The following is an 18,369-nucleotide window of genomic DNA, read 5'->3' as shown; positions in this document are numbered from 1 at the left end:
GAAATTATTATTTTGTAAAGCTTCAGCATCAGAAAAATCTGCAATAATGTCAGGTTTTCCAGTACAATAAAATAACATGTCAAATCCAATTACTGCATTAATACGGACTTCTTTGTCATTGTTATTATAATTGCATAGTTACGGTTTTCATTTTGAAAGCCATATACAACATTTTGATAAGAAGATGTAAGTTAAAACTGATAATTATGACAAACTGAAATTACATGTCATACCATTTATAGCATACATTTATGATCAAGTACACGGTACATAAAGAAATACACAGGGCTCCTACACAAATATGATTTTTATTTCTGTCACTAAATTCTTGAATGTTTACAGCAAAAAGTTCCAAAAGCAGGATTTTGTACACAGGAAATAATTTTAATATTATTCAACACAACAGGAAAGATAACCACATACTCCGCATTTTTTTAAAAGATAACCATACAGCCGTTTGAATACAAGTACTTCAACACTATTGACTGACAAGTAAAGGGAGATAACTGCACTTAAATCAAGATTTAGAGAAATCAGTAAACTGGAAGACTGCCATGGCCATGATTCTGAAAATCCATCAACTTGAAATTGCTGCTCATTTTGAAAATCCATGACATTTCAATTTGTTGCCATTTCCCATGACTTTGCCATTACTTTCATTAACAAATATTTTCCCAAGATGGAAACATTGCATATAGACATGCATGTCATAATTCTTTACAATGATAACAAGGCAGCCTGCATTAAAACAAGAGGCATACGTGGGTTTGATATTGCTCACCTCAAAGATATATATATATATATATATATATATATATATATATATATATATATATATATATATATATATATATGTATATATATAAGCTTGTGAAAGCAGATTGATATATGTAGTGAAACCAAGGATTGGAAAGAAAAGTCTGGAGTACTCAGTTACCACACTGTCGATTAGGCGCAAAAGAATAAGTGTTTCCAGTCCCATTCTAAGAAACATTTGAGGCAGGCTCGTCAAAATAAGATTTTTTTTAAAAAAATTTAACATTCCCTGTCTATTTGCTAAAAGTGAACCATAGCTGCATGACCTAATTTTATTCCTTGAAGAAAATATATTGTCAGTATTAGTCAACAATATGATGTTTAAAGATACATTTGTACCCTCTATATAATTATTTAATTAACATCAGTCAGTGATAAATTTCTGTTATTCTGAACTTACCATAATTAGCAAACAGCATGCGAATGCAACAATTACTGAATCATGTTTTATATTACTGAATCATGTTTTTTAGTTTATGTCCCAGAGGTACGGAATATATTAAAAAAACAGTAAGCATGCAAAAAAGACTGATGTCTGACACTGTTAGTTACAAATGAAATCAAATCCAGTCACAACATTAAGATAATCTGGAATTATTTGTTAGTCAGTATGCAAATTCTCCTTATTATTTTCATGATATTTCCCCAAAATCAAAGAATCCTGTAATCCCATAGTCACACTTTTCATAATGGAGAATGAGAAAAACCTGCCCATAATTTTTTCCTAGTGCATGGCTGTTCATATCTTTGTTGGTGCTAGCAATGACCAAAGTCACCCAATGGTGATAAAATTAGGACTGCAATTAATTTCCATTTTATACAACATAATTGGCAATCAAAATATTCAAGGTTTGCTTGCATTAGCAGGCAAATTGCTTTTCTTCCTTTTCCTTTTAATGGCAGACATATTTGATAGAGGATCAATAACACTAGTAAAAAGTTGCAAGCCCTCAATATAAAGAGGTTTTATATCAAATTCTGTTGACTTGTTTTTTGAGACAAAGTGGTTTAAACTTTTGTTTTATTTTAACAACATTAGCTACATTTGCTGGCAGATCACCATTATTTGCATAAATCCAACCAGTCTTCATTACCAGGATGCTTTCTGTCAAGTTTGGTTAAACTCTATTCAGCAGGTTTTGAAAAGAAGTAATTTTTAAAGTTTTTCTAGTTTTGTTCACAATGGCAGCTCTTCTAAATTTAGTAAATGCGGTCAGATCAGGCAGCTGACTGGAATCAATTTGTACACATGTGCAAGGTCTTCCTGCCAGAATGCTTTATGTCAAATTTTATCAAATTCTGTTCAACAGTTTCTGAGAAGATATTTAAATAAGAAATTGTTGGTATACATACAGAACACTATGCATAATTAAAACAGTTCCATGTCATACAATGAGTTGGCCATTAGCTAGGAAGCTAATAATTAAAAAGATACTCGAACAGTGATAGAAGGTGAATTCTGTAGCATTATCTACAAGCACTCAGATGTAAAACATTAATTATTACAGTGTATTTCTAAATGTGCTTGAATTATCTCAATTACAGAACATGTCTATTGACAAAATTGTAAAAATGTGATACCTCTCTTTATGCTGAATAAATAAATAAATAAATAAATAAATAAATTGCTTCTTAAAATGATTATTGTATTAATAAACAAATTTATGAAAATAGCAAGTTTACTAACATGCTATTACCGTGTTTCTCTGTGTAGAAAATAAATTGTTATGATGACCCCTCCAGATATTATATGAAGTTAAATTCAAGCATGTCCCTAGAATTATTATGAAAATCAGCAGCACTTATGTCTTATGAAGTCACTAAAACATTTATAACATAGTTAATGAATGAACTCAGACCTGAATGAATAATATAATATATATTATGACAATAATTGCAAGAACCCTAGAATTAATCCTAAAGGTACACAAGAAACAAGAAAGAATTTCGATATACAATCACTGAAGTAATTAAAAAGTCCAACCAGGGGTACCTGTTTTAAGCCATTAAAAAATATGAAACTGCAGACCAAGAGCAACTGATGCAAGTGCAATAATAGATTTTATAGCCATGGCAAACAGGTGGCTGTGTAAAAATAAAGTCATTATTGATCAAATGCAGTAATAAATTTTATAAACTTGGCAAACAGGTGGCTTTATAATCCAGGGCAATATATAAGGCATTTTGGAAGCAAGTGCAGTAATAGATTTGATAGACATGGCAAATATGTGGCTTTGTAATCTGGGAAAATATGCAAGGCACTGCTGATAGAAAAAATGTGTTCAGCTTATTTATAAAACATTACAAGTTAAATAAGAAGCAAATCCCTAGAGACTCCTTAATTTACAGTTACTACAGCAATATTGGTTTCTGCATAAAAGTCATTTCACAACTAAATCATTATAATGGTAGGCATTTCAGTCTGATTTCAAAATATGATGACCTTTTCAAATTATGCAAACCAGTAAAAAGTTTCAATGGGACTACATCAATTGGTGATATGATCAATATGATTGCAAAACCAGAGCATGTGTTCAAAATGTTGGGAGTTCAGTGCGATTTTCAACACAGTGATGCTTCATGTGTTCAAAATGTTGCCAGTGCAGTTTTCAATATTGTGTTCTTTCATATGTTCAAAATGTTGGGAGTTCAGTGCAATTTTCAATGGTGCTGTTTCACGTGTTCAAACTGTTGGGAGTTCAGTGCAATTTTCAATACAGTGCTGTTTCAATTTGGGATTTTCGCTGCTAAGAAACTAGGTACAACTTTGAAAATTGTATTGGCTTCTAACTGAATGATACATACTGTCGTATGTGTTGTACCACTACCCAAGCATTGTGATATACATTTACCATGATCAAACTGGTAATGAACAGATACAGATGATAAACTCCATCTATCCAAATAAATGATTTGCAAGAAACTGTCACACACAAAAATATTATTTCATACAAGAATCCTGTCTCATACTTCCAATACTACTATTATTTAGAGTTTTGCTCTGGTTACTGAATACTGACAATTACAAAATTCTCTGTTGCAAGACTGTAAAGCCTAATGCATCACTGATTAACTGTAACTTCTGGATGACCCATTGGAAAATTAGTACATATGTTGGAAGGTGAACCAAATTTTGCTTGCATGTTACTGTAGCTCTACACTTGAGATAACAGACAAGTTAATCAACAGTATACATAGTATTAACTGCAAAATCAGTTTGAAATCATTGTTCTGGACATACAAGAACAAAAACACACATCATTCCATTCCGGTAATTCTTCTTTTGTCCCCCACTTACACTAACCTGCATCTGCATCAGCTTAAAACAAGTAACTGAAAATATTTAAATGATTCAGCTCAGTGTTGATCATGGGATCTCATGGGCAGGGGACAGTGTCTTACACCCTCCAAATTTTCGGGGACAACATTTTTGTGGGGCAAATGAAAAAATAGCACATAATGCACTAATCGAGCTAAAAAATTTCATAATCTTGTTTGCTTCAACAGGTTTTGGTACTTTTACTTGTGATCTACATTGTAATATATTTTCATTGAACACTTACATTATTGCAATAAACGTTTTATCATGTGCTCAAATAATTCATTTTTGGATATTGGTATATGTATTTCATTGTGTGGGGAATGTCTTAAATGCTATAGAGGCTGGGATAAAGGATCTACACTGGATAATGGTATGTGTATTTCAATATGTGGGGAATGTCTTAAATGCTACAAAGGCTGGATTAAAGGATCTACACTGGATATTGGTATATTTGTTTCAATGTGTGGGGAATGTCTTATATGCTATAGAGGCTGGGATAAAGGATCTACACTGGATACTGGTATGTGTATTTCAATGGGTGGGGAATGTCTTAAGTGCTACAAAGGCTGGATTAAAGGATCTACACTGGATATTGGTACATTTATTTCAATGTGTGGGGAATGTCTTAAGTGCTACAGAGGCTGGATTAAAGGATCTACACTGGATATTGGTATGTGTATTTCAATGGGTGGGAATATGTTAAGCAAATGATCATAAAGTGGCTGGCAGAGTAATAGAATGATCACAATGTTTCCCATATTCTTTAATTATTTGAACAGTCCTTGCAATAATGTTCCATACTGATTCTCCTTGTATCAAGCTACTAATGCTGATGCATATTTTATAATTTTAAAAAGAAGATTAACTCCCCTGAGATTTCTACAGAGCCACACAAAGAAAGTCATTATATCACAACACTTTTTATCTTTTAGGAGATCTCTAACTATTTTCATAGGATTCTTTGCTTGAAATTATTTGTACTTCACTGCTAATAATATAAGCATGTTGGTGTTTTTAGCAAGAGAGTCTGTAAATATTCTAATAATAATGGTATCCCCCGGATTAATCTTCAACTTAAATTGATTTCATGTTAACATAATTTATAATGATACAAGCAAATCAATGTATTTTAGCAAGCAAGTCTTTGAGTATTCTAATAATACAAGCAAGTTGATGTGTTTTAGCAAGCAAGTCTTTGAATGTTCTATAATACAAGCATATCATTGTATTTTAGCAAGAACTCATAAAAAACTGCTCTTGGTGCAACATATGATCATAAAATAAACCAAACTAATCATTTGAAAAACTAATAAACTTACCAAAAATGTTCAAATTTACTTCAATAATTTCACAATATTTATTGTCACATAATTTGTTCTCCAATACTATTGATGCTTAAGTTATTTCATGTGCATGTCATCGTAATTAAGTCACATTAATTTGTCAATTTTTGCAGCAAATATACTATACTTCTCTCTTTTCATAACAAATCTGTAAAATAAACACCCAAGTACATCAACTATATACAAATAATCCCATACATTCAGATGTCCTTTTCTCCAATGGACACAACCTGCTGATATGCCAGTCGAGCTCTTTTTGCGGCTTTGGAAAAATTTCTTTAGCCTTCCTTTTAGTCACCACTGACTTTTTTGGCTCAATGTACAATCATTTCTTGGGGTCCGGAGTGGCCGAGTGGTCTAAAGCGCTGTCCGTTAAGGATCACAGCCATCTCACCTCTGTCTGCATGGGTTCGAGTCTCAGATTCAGCCAATGTGGGTATGTGAGAAAGCTTGCCAGTAGCTTCTCGTGGGTCGGTGGTTCTCTCCGGGGTTTTCCTGGGTTCTTCCTCCACCATTAATACTGGCTGCCATGTATAGCCTATCGTGTGCTGAAAAATGGCGTTAAACCCTACAACAACAACAACAACAATCATTTCTTTTCCTTCTCAATGACAGCCTTTAAACTTTCAAGCTGGTGCTTGTATTGGCAACATGCAGTGCACATATTCTGACAGAGGGCTACATCTGTTCTCTCATGCAAGAAATCTTTCTTCTTAAAGTAATTAACTGCACTTTTTTCCAGATGCCTTCTGTGCTTCTATTTTTCTGTATGCAGCTTCTTTTGTAGGTGCTGTTCCAAACTCTTCCAACCGTGATTACCGTAATTCAGATCTTTCTTGCAAAGGTCACAAAATGCCTGACCTCTAGCATTCAGTTTTCTTATAAACTGACCAACTAAATTTCCGTCAACTTTTTGCTCCAGCCATTCCCATTTCCATATGTTTTTTAAACTTTTATCTAAACTATTCATGTCATGGTCTCTCTCTCAACAATCTGGAACACCATGTTTTGCAAGCATGTTTCTTCTTTCCATTGCCATCAGTTTCCATTACATGAATATTCATTGGATGAATTTAAACCTTTGACAAATCAGAATACTCTTTACGAGAGTAATATGCTAACTAATATAAGGAACGAATAATTTACAAGGGTTGTTGCAGAATGGGACCGAACAGACCGCTTTTAAAAAACCAGATCAAAGATAATATAAAAAACGGACTATATCAAGAAAAAACTGATTCAAGTCAGAAGAAAAGCAGAATTCTGCTTTAAAACGGAGAAATATCAAGTCTGGTTTTAGCAAGTAAGCCTTTGAATATTCTAATAATACAAAAGTCCATGTGTTTTAGCAAGCAAATCGCTGAATATTCATAATAATACAAGCATATCACTGTGTTTTTGCAAGCAAGCCTATGAATATTCTAATAATACAAAAAAGTCCATGTGTTCTAGCAAGCAAGCCTTTGAATATTCTAATAATACAAGAAAGTCCATGTGTTTAACTCATTCGGCCCCAGAGGTTTTTGTCGTTTTTGCCTGAAATGTGAGTAGGAAAGACATTTTGGGGGCCATTTCTGAATACATCGTCTTGCAACAGATTTTCCATGAGACTAATGCCTAGTTGTATTAGAAACATAGTTTTCCAATGGTTATTTTGCTTGCGCATGAACAGAAGGGTAAAAGTTGGAATTCCTTTTTTTGTTTTTGTTTAATGAACCCATCATTTTCATATGGAGACCACTCTTTATTCCAAATGCCCACCGTATCCTAGTTTTTGCAAAGGTTCACCTGTCTATGTGCAGTTCAGACCGGTCTGCCTTCGATCTGAGGCCAAAAGGTCTAAAATCAAGATACAAAATCGCATTCCGACCACGAGCGAATTTTAGGTGAAGAAAAAAAAAACATCCAAAAAATTAGGTTTTTCCCTCTGTATTTTGTAGTGCAACTAGAACTTCCAGAATATTTGGTATCATTGTAGAGCTATATCTGTCTGCTTTTTTGTAATACCACCCACTCTGATGTATCTTAAATGACCTTGATCCTGCAGAGCTCGGAAATAAGGTACAGCCTCATCACGCCTACAGGTGGGATTGGGGCTGAATAAGTTAAGCAAGAAAGTCGTTGAATATTCTAATGATACAAGCATATCACTATGTTTTAGCAAGCAAGCCTTTGAATATTATAATAATATGAAAAAGTCAATGTGTTATAGCAAGCAAGTCTTTAAATATTCTAATGATGCATGCATATCAATATGTGTTAGCAAATCAGTATCTGAATATTCTAATACATTTAATACCAGTCAATGTCTTTTAGCAAGCAAGTCTCTCAAAATTAAAAAGCATACTGAAAAGTTTAAATGAGCATTCTGCACTGGCTACTGCTGACAGGTAAGTTTCACATTACATAATGGACAACCACCATTAAATAAAAATATAATGTTGTGACTTTCTGGTAAAGCCCAATAAAACTTAATCCATTCACTATGTGCCCTGGCATGGACATTCATAATGACCACTATTCCAAATCTGTAGTTAACACAATGTGGACAGATAAAATGACCATCATGATGGCATAGTTCTTCTAAATCCACAATGTGTGTACTGTACCTACTGGTAGTTTGGAATAGTCATTTGTCCTCCAGTCTGCTGCCCATGAGAGTGTCCATGGGAATGTCCATGGGGGTGTCCGTGTGAGGGATCCTGTTCTGCATAACCCTGTCCAGCTATAAAGGGTCCAATCAACCTTGAGAAGGGAATCCCAGGGGTTCCCACCCTCTGGTGCTGAAAAAAAGGGGTATGACTCAGAAAACTGATGTCTTAGACACAGGGATTCTCCTTAAAAATCAAAGAGAAACCATGTGATATCAAAGCTTATAAAAGCACAAACTCATCCCTTCACAACAAAATGAAATGACTTTTGTTTAAGTCTTCATCAGAAATTAAGGCATCAGTATTGTCCATTTAGAATTGTGTAAAATTATATAGCATTTAGATTATCTGAGTATCAAATTGTAAATTAGATCACTTATTATGCTCTTAAAATGTAAGGTTTTAAATTCTGTTAAAAAGAATTAAAATAAAAACAGTACCACAAATAGCACATTATATGTTTGCCCCATCCTTAATAGCCCTGTAGTGAGGCACTATATGGGTATGGCTGACTATTAATACCCAACAAATTCAGTGACCTCAACTTATGGTATGCAGCACTTGAATTAAATTTAATGCGCAGAAACCATTATTTTCTTAATGAACATGCTATGACCATAACCTCTGACCTTTAAAACCAAGAATCTATACGTCTCTCTACAACTATATGTACCTGACGTCTACATAGTTTGGTCATGGAACTGACTGTAACAAAAATTATTCTGCAAAAACCATTTTTCTTTGAGACACAATGATACTTATCTTTGACCCCAAAACCAATAGGCATCTTCCTTACCCTAAGTTCAAGCCATGCACAAAGTTAAATCAAGGTCTGTGAATGTACTTTAAATGTATGGAAATCTGTTTCAACTTTAAGCCAGTGACCAAGACCATTGATCTTTTGACTCCAACATCAACAGGCTTCTTCTTTACCCCATGTACATGCCATCCAAAATATTTAGTAACAACAGATGGTGGACACCTTGAGTAATTTTGCAGAAACCATTTTTCATCTTTCAGTCATAGTGACTTTTGACCACTCAAATTTTTATTCTAAAACAGATGGGCTTCTTCCTTAGCCAAAGTACCAGCTATTCACAAGTTTGTAACTGTCGATGGTGAAGAACTTTAAAAGCTGTGCAGAACCATATTTCATCTTTCAGTTGCAGTGATAGGGTTCTTCTTTATCCCATGCACAACGCAAACATAAAATTTGGCAACTGTTGATAGTAAAAAAACTATAGTTGACGTGTCGAAAATATTTTATCTTTTCTCAGGTGATCTTGGCCTTTGAACTTGAAATAAAAAAATTCTTACTTTCCCACAAGTGCAAGCGATCCACAGAGTTTAGTAAGTAGGTGGTGGAATACTGGAGTTATGATGAAGAAATTAAATTTGCATGCAAATGGACAGATGGACAACATATACAAATATAAAGATAAGAAAGCATCAAATGTTTGTCAATATAGGTACATGTCAGATTAATATGCTTTTAACACTGAGGTATTTTACATGATCAATTCAAGATATTACAGCTGTGAAGAAATATTTAAAAATATTCCTGATATTAAACATGATATCTTTGCAAATTAATCAATCAACTGTAATGGCCTTTACCATGGTGGACATATCCATGCGACTTGATACTGTAGATTGTAGCTGGATCTTAAAAGTGGAGAAAGAAGACTAGATCATATTATGGAAATGCATATGGTGATAAGTAACATTATTTCAACCAGCTCATCTTTCACAAAAACTTTCATGATGATTGATCAAGCACCTGTCAGCCAACATGGAAAAGGATCTGATTAAATAACAAATATTGTTAAACATCAATTTTTCCAGATGTTATTTACTTTGATTTAGGTCCTCTGAAAAGATGTAGACAGTGCTTCAAATAAACAGTATATATGTATATAAATTCACTAAATTCACATAAAGAATTTTTAAATATGCTCAACAGAAAATATTTAATTAAAACAAATTGACCTATATAATCTATGTGATTTGGATAAATTATGTGTACTGTACATGTGTCAAATAAAAATATTCAATTGCAGCAAGAACTGCCTACAATAAAAATACTCAATTACAGTGAGAACATTCATCTAACAGATCTATACAGTCAAGCATATCTTAGTTAATCTTGGTGACTAAAGTGTTTGATTCATCTAACAAACCTATACAGTAGAGTATATTTTAGTTAGTATTGTTTTTAATTTGGCTACTACAGTCAGAGCACTACTATCAGGAGTTCATCATGTTTGGACCCATTTAACCTATTATTCCATAAAAAATGTGTATATCCATTTCCAGATTTTCTAGGTCCATGGGAACATGCAAATTTGTAATTTTGGGGTTTTGCTTCAGCAGGCTCTGACATATTGCATTCAGCATCACAAGCTGATGGTCCTAGTTCAAATGAGACAATAAGTCATCTCCCCAAACATTACCATCAATACTGTACATCATTTGATGTGCTAGCCCATTTAAGAGAACTAAAATCAAGTTTTCCTTCCTATCCTCGAAAATGTTTGCTTGTAATGTACAATGTATCTTATTCTTTACAACAGCTTATTTACACTACAAACAAATGAAGAGCAGCACACTGTACTGATGTACTGCAGAGCTTACATCAGTATTCATTATTACTAATGCTTGGCTCTAGAAATCTGACTACTTTTCACTTTTCTTCACAAACTCTCTAAAAAGGGAATGCATTCAGCAGTGAACCAACCTGACTGCCAGCAAAGATTTGGTTCAATTTGGGTCTATATAAAACGTATGTTGAGGAAGTTATAATAGCATGATGGCATGAAATCGGGCATCCAATCTGACTGGAAACTGGCCAATATGGATGCATTTTATTAATTTGTTGAACAAAATAATGCATCTTGGCGAGTGAAAGAGAACCTGAAATGCAGATGTGCAGAATAGCATTCTCCCCATCAATTCCTGTACCTGTGAAAATAATGTTTTCTCCCTAATTAAATAAAAAAATCAGAAAGCATTTAAAGAACACATTCAACTTTACATCTCACTTTGCTGTTCTGAATTTGGAATTTTCATTTCAAAATGATAAAATAAACATCATTTTAGGTTTGACAAAAGTGTCTACACTCCATCCCTAAATAACCTTATGAAATCACAGGGTACCAAGTCCAAAGCCTCTTGGTTGAATGGCTTTCTCCACCTAACAAGCAATCTTACTCTAATATATATTACTCTAATACCCCAAGAACTCATGCAACTAAGTCGCAACAAAGCAGTGCATACTCATTTACATATGCCAGAGAAAACTGGCATACATGGTTTAACAACAATGCTGACTAAGTACAGAAAATTTCACACAAACTTTGGCACAACAAGAAAACACACAGCTACAGAAAGATATTTCCTTGCGTCAGAATTTAATCAGAAAGAATTCAAACAAACAAGTAGCAGGGAGGGACATACTTGTGTAAGAAGTGTCACCTGGCCCTGTCTAATTTATCAGTATTCCATTGGGATCAATGATAAACAGTGTTTTCAGCTGTCAATAGGTCAATTCTGACTTAGAAACTAACACTCAACTCAAAGTTCTGATATTTTGATAGGTCAATGATTTGGTGTCATCCAAGCAAATGTCAGATATTCCAGTTCAGTCTGAGTGTGAGAACAATATCAAGGTTTTATCAGATGTGAATATTACTCAACAGATCAAAAGAATACATCTTAAGATGAATGTAAAATGAATCATGTCAATTTAAAACATGTTCTCAAGGCGAAATGTTTGATTATATGAAGAGCTGATAAATCTAAATAAAATGTATATCTCCCACCGAGTCTGGATAATTTACAAATTGCCAAACTGATTACTTTAATAATTAAAAGTAAGATCTCCACTGATCTCACGATTCTGAAAATCAACACAGCTCATTGACATGCTTTGCCATATTGCATTACGGCTCAAGGACAATGACTGAAGAAGCCTATTGCTGTCTACCAAGTCGCTAATGTTTTCATATACTATGGATGGCATCAGAATATTAACCCTGAGGTGCCTATCATACCTCAACATACTGTAGGTCTGTGGAGATTGGATTTATTAATTTAAAATTATGTACAGTGCTCTAGTAGATAGAAACCAAGGGACATGCCACTTTCTGTCCCAAATGCCCACCCGATTCTGCTCCAAATGCTTTCAGTTTTGCCATCAGTGCCTTTCCCTCCACCTTTTATCTCCTCTTCTCAGTCCTTATACAAATCAGTGAACATCAACAGAAATAAGTTATCTCCTGTCTGTCTCATTTTCTTATGCTGCATTATTTAATGCAGTAATAAATATTTTAATATGATTTTATACTTAAAATTTTGAATACATCAATTTTCAACACATCGGCAGCAGCAGATAAATTCTTAGATTGCAAATACATGTGATCTTTAAGACTAACAAAATGTCCTTTCCTTGAAAAAAGGGACAAACTATATTGTTCCAATTTTTTGGATTTGCAACATAAGATCTTAATGTATAATTGTAACTTTAAAGCTAGTATAATACTGACTTGCCATTATACAGTCCCTATACAAACTATATATACACACACACACACACACACACACATATATATATATATATATATATATATGTGTGTGTGTGTGTGTGTGTGTCAAAGCAAAGTGGCTCTATTGTTTAAGGTGTCTCTATAGCCCTCCCTACTAAAAAAATTTCTACTTAAAGCAATATTACGTAACTATGATAATGGTCTGAGCATGTTATCAAAAGATCTATAAGACTTCTACAAAAAAGAAAAAAGAAAATCATAATATAAAAAAACAAAAAGAACAATGAATTAAACCAAAAAGACAAAACGAAGGACAAGAATAATGGCTTACATCATTGGGTGCATCTGGCCACATCATATTGAGGCAGTATCATTGATGACTAAAAATATGAATTTATTTTCTTTTCCTTCCAGGAACGATAGCTACCCTGAAAAAGAATATATTTAAAAGATCATTAATTTAAATTCTGATGAGAAGGTTGTTAATTTTTAATCAATGGAACTCTAATAAAAATTGTAAATTCTTGTGCCGTTCAAGTTGATTTTCTACAATAAATGTGAATAATAAAAGTTGTTTATCAATGATAGCATACATTCAGATTTACTTTTATGAAAATTTTCAACAACAAGTAAGCAAATATTTTTTTACTGTTACAACCAAGGCACAAAGAGGGAACTTTGAGAACTTTACTAGTATTAGCTGGCCCAGTGCTATATAAATCTGACAGCCAAACGCCCTGGGCTCCTCAATTTCAGATCTTGCCCCATCTGTATTCTAAGCAAAGTGCTCACCTGGTTTGTTGGAAAAAAACCTTAAATAATTTGCCTAAGAAAACTTCTATCATGCTGATAAAAGCTATTTTCAACTTTGTTGAATAATTAGTAAATTATTCGTATTTATCCCTGTAAATTACACTTACCTATAGAAAACAATAAACGTTGTGTACAAAGCAAAGGTTGTGACCTATGAATGGGCAACAGACTGACTGATTGCCTATAATTATTGCTCACTTCGTTTTAACATACATGTGATGCTACTGTTGGTAGGACAAAAATACAGCTTTTAAAGCCCCATACCATTTTAAAGTTCAAATCTTCTGCTTTTGAAAATTATATTTTTTTCGTTCTACAAAACTGAATAAAATGCAAAGGAAAGGTAAACAACAGTATTTCTATGCATTCAAGGCATCAGGGGAACCAGTCTACTATTCCATCAGTCCTTGCAACTGGTGTAATGATGCCTGGCTGAGTAATCAAATTTTTCAAATCCCTATTTATACACACTTTCACTTGACCTATAACACAAGAGAATGTGATGCAATCCAACAGAAAAAAACAGCCTAATTGTAAATATGACTGGCCTTGAACTCAACTGTTATGTAAACTTTCTGCTTACAAGTGACCATCATCTAAAGTACAATTTACAATCATGGATAAAAGTTAACATAAGTACTATTATTGAAGTTTGACCCAAAAATTCATGTATGAATGCTGACAATCAAACTGCTCATTAAAATGCAACTAGATAAAAGTTGGATCAAAATTAACCTGTATATGTACAAGTCACTCTGTTCATAAGCTCAGTGAGGTATAAAAATGCAATGACATTCGACTTGACCCCTAGGTCAAATAGATCTGGCAGTTAAAATTCCATTAACTCCTTTGCTGTTAGCAGTCAAATATACACCAATTTAATTTAGAACCAGTTAAATACTGCAAGAAGTGTTTTAGTAAAAAACCTATGTCAGTGACATCATTCAAGTAAAAGTAGCGATAACAATATGATTATGGTGCCATGTTAGAGGCCAGATGAGCACCATTTTCATTCAGAACTTGATTACTGCTGTTCTAGTATTATAATGAATACCCTTTGTGGTTATAACCATCAATTCAGAGGAAGCAGTCATATAATATTTTTAGTACAGCCATCATGATATCCATTTTGTAAGCTGCTTAATTTTAATATAGGAACAAATATCTATTGCAAACAATATGCAGCTTTAAAAATAGTGGTGTTAAGGACATTCATTCTAGATAAGTAACCATTACAAGAACTAGAAAAGTAACCATTACAAGAACTAGAAAAGTAACCATTACAAGATCTAGATAAATAACATTAAGAACTAGATAAGTAACTGTTACAAAATCCAGATAAATAACCATTACAGGATCTAAATAAATAAATGTTAGAAGATCTAGATAAATAACTGTTAGAATATCTAAATAAATAACTGTTAGAAGATCTAGATAAATAACTGTTAGAAGATCTAGATAAATAACTATTAATAGATCTAGATAAGTAATCATTACAAGATCTAGTTAAGTAAACATGACAAGATCTACATAAATAACCATTACAAAATCTAGATAATCATTGCAAGATTTTGATAAATAACCATTACAAGATCTAGGTAAATAATCATTACAAGATCTGTCACATGTTGGGAAATCAAACTGGAATCATTGTATTAGGACCCACTACATATACATGATGAGATATGAGGTATATTGTAAACCATATGTCTATATGGTCATTCCTTAATATGGAACAGGGATAAAAAAAAAATAATTCAAAATTGCCACAAAATGATCCATTCCCCCAAGGGAAATCCAGTGGATCTAATTTCTGAATGGCTACCTGCTAATGTACTCGACCTTGTTTGCAAGATAGACTGAACATGTGCCTCTCATTCTGCTTTCTGTATTACATCTCAGTTTTGATACAAGGGATGATTTACTGGAAATTAGTTATTCCTAGCATTACCATCAGTCATAGAGGAAACAAACAGTTGTGATCATTTAAATGAATTTATCTAAATTATTCATTGGAATTACAAAGTGCTCATACTTTTTGGTTTAAGTAGCTACAGTCACATCATTTAAAGACATTTTGGATTATAACTGATATATCAAGACTAATGGCATATCAGCACAATACAGTAAACTTAATTTGGATCACCAGATATTTTTGGATTTGTGACAGAACTTTTTGACTATTTAGAATTTCATTCACCAACTGTATATTATTATTTACTTTTCACTTTCTATTTTAGGGAAATAAATTATATTTTGAATTTTCAAAACTTTTTGGGTTTCTCTCCTTGTTGTTATTTTGTTTAGGACCATTGAGTCATAACAATTTGTGAAATTTAGGCAGTTTTAGTAAAAAGTTTATTATCATGATCCTGTGGGTTATGATAAAGTTCATGAATTCAAGCCATGGACTGTAATTGAAAATGGTCAAGAAAATTCTGGTCTCAGCTTGACAAGATTGGCATGCTTCAATTTTGTCCTGTCAAGAATAAAGCACTAAAAGTAAAATTGCAGCAGAATTTTTTCAATTTGAGTTTGGCTCTGATTTAATACAATAAACTATATGTCATTAAATTATTAACTGAAAACTACCAAGACCTCTTCAACACAATTTAAGAACACTCTTTCTGAAAGGCTATCCTATAATTGTACATTTAATTATTGTAACTTCTTGGATAAGTGGAAATAATCAGCACATTATTTAGAATACACAAAACTGATTATATCTAAATAATCCCTTTATTTATATCTATTTAATTGTGTGTCAAAACATTATCCAGTAGGATGCATACTGCCAGGAACAGTTCAGTTACAATAAACTAAAGCTTTCTTGATGCATCACTGGGTGCTATCAGCAGTGATCACCTATGCAATGGACAGCCTAAGCTTCACCTATAAGTATACTGCCTCTTATGGGCACCAACAATATTGAAATTAAACTGAGTACATTAGTAACTGTTCACCTGTCTGTGAAACAAAAAGGGGCATTTTGCAACTGATAAAAAGGTCAAGCTCTATGTAAAGAATGACATGGAATGAGAAAAAGAAACTACCATATGAGGGGTGAGAATAGCATGGCCATTCTAAATTAAATGCAAATTTTGTAGAACACAAACTGAATTCCTATTTTGTTTAAAAATAGATTACAATTCATCCTTTTCCAGATATCCCCAAGTTCTGACAATGGTGGAAAACACATATCTTGCCTTAGACATAAAAAATTAATTTTGTTAAGTCTGCTTCACAACTGTATATGGTGGCAATGGCGCTTTTACTTTTTACCTCTGACAAACATCACACGCATTGATATCAGTTTCTAAAAATAGTTAGCAGCCCATTTTCAGACAAGGCAAACCGGCGTAATGGCGATCAGTGATCTTTTCGCTGTTATTGTTCTAACTTAAAACCATGTAAGAGGCACTAAATTTGTTCATCTGAATATAGATATGCATTCCAATATTTAGTTACAGTTGTGTAGACTGCAGACTGTATAAATCATATAATCAAATTTGATGAATCTTTCTAGAACAGTATAATACACAAATTGCTTGCATTTCATCACCGATACATACACCCTGAATATTCTGAGATGAAAATTTCAAGCGAACACCCCTCCAAATTTAATAATGTAGATGTAGTATTCTTATATGTGATTCATGTTTTAACATATTAATAGAGAGCAATGTGGTTAGGAAAGTGACTATTTCTTATAATTTGCTTTGTGCATAAAATTACACTCTATTGGATTGATGTGATGTTATGCATGTAGAATCTAGAAATTTTGAACATATATTCCAACAAGAAATGCTGAATTATATTAACAAATAAAATAAGGAGACAGCATGAAATATGGAAAATAATAATTCTGTATTGATCCTTATGATGCAGCAATGGCCCCATGTTGTGCATTTGTGGGCTTATACCCTAAACGTTGGTCCAAATTTCTGTTCTTGCTCTTGACATTAAAAAAGTATACATTTTGAGAAAAGGTAACTATCTGGGTTTCAAGGGTCACTAAACAAACTACAAAACTGATTGTTACAAACTGTCATGTTAAGCAATTAGAGTCGACATATATATTTATACATATTCTGAATGAGCACAAAACGAATAATCTTTTCAATCAAGTTCACACGTACTGACAGCTTATAATCCCCCCCTCCCGTTATAGCCACAGACAACTGTCCATCTGCATTTCACAGACCCCGTAGATAGGATACAATGTCTGATACAACCAAGCAAACTGAGGCAAAAGCTAGTTTTTTCTTGAGGAGAATGTGAATGTTTGATAAAACAATGTTGGTCTACTTGTACTGTAGTCTCTAGCAATAATCTGAAACATGACATGTGTTTTAGACACGTCCCTGACGACTACGGGTTGAGCTGTATCCGGTAGGTGGAACTAAAATGAGCTCGCGATAACGCCGATACTTACAACTTAATCTCCAACCTGAGTACATAAAAATCTCAACTGTAACCGAATTTTAGTTGCAAAAATGAATAAATGTTACAAAAAACATGGTGGCGTCACCGAAAAATGCAAATTTAGGATACGGGTGACGATAATCAACAGATGCCATAGACAACTTACTCTTTGTCTTCATCGATTGCGCCGGAGTTAATTCTAGCGTCTCCGTGACTCAGATGGTGTGCCGTAACTACGTTTATATCAGAGGATGAACCGTTCCGGTGTGTGCCAAATGTACTTAAACGAAGCATTTGGTAGCAGCTTACAAGATTAGCTAAACTCACAGAGATGTAATAACAGAGACAATTTTGTTGTTTAAAATTAAGGGTTTAACCGTCAAAAGTGCAGAGGGATCCCAACGGCAGCTGTTATTTTAGTGATAATTGCTTGCACATTACCATACATAAAATTG

General features: G+C 33.3%; 1 protein-coding gene across 2 annotated transcripts in view; it reads right to left on the bottom strand.

Annotated features, from left to right (window-relative positions):
- LOC149794547 (uncharacterized) overlaps positions 1 to 18,125 on the bottom strand; it is a 39,168-nt gene extending 21,043 nt beyond the window's left edge. For both annotated transcript variants that reach the window (XM_089968811.1, XM_089968812.1), the window contains exons 1-4: positions 18,081 to 18,125; positions 13,008 to 13,104; positions 9,750 to 9,797; positions 8,095 to 8,264 (exon numbers count right to left, since the gene is read on the bottom strand). In XM_089968811.1, the coding sequence (XP_089824937.1) occupies positions 8,095 to 8,264; positions 9,750 to 9,797; positions 13,008 to 13,034 (245 nt within the window). In that variant the 5' untranslated portion in view covers positions 13,035 to 13,104; positions 18,081 to 18,125. The remainder of the gene's footprint in view (positions 1 to 8,094; positions 8,265 to 9,749; positions 9,798 to 13,007; positions 13,105 to 18,080) is intronic.
- Between the last annotated feature and the right edge of the window lie 244 nt (positions 18,126 to 18,369).

The sequence above is a fragment of the Sinohyriopsis cumingii genome, chromosome 8 (genome assembly GCF_028554795.1).
Source record: "Sinohyriopsis cumingii isolate HCF-2022 chromosome 8, ASM2855479v2, whole genome shotgun sequence".
In the NCBI taxonomy this organism is placed as follows: Eukaryota; Metazoa; Mollusca; class Bivalvia; order Unionida; family Unionidae; genus Sinohyriopsis; species Sinohyriopsis cumingii.
This window is presented reverse-complemented; position numbering and strand designations above follow the sequence as displayed.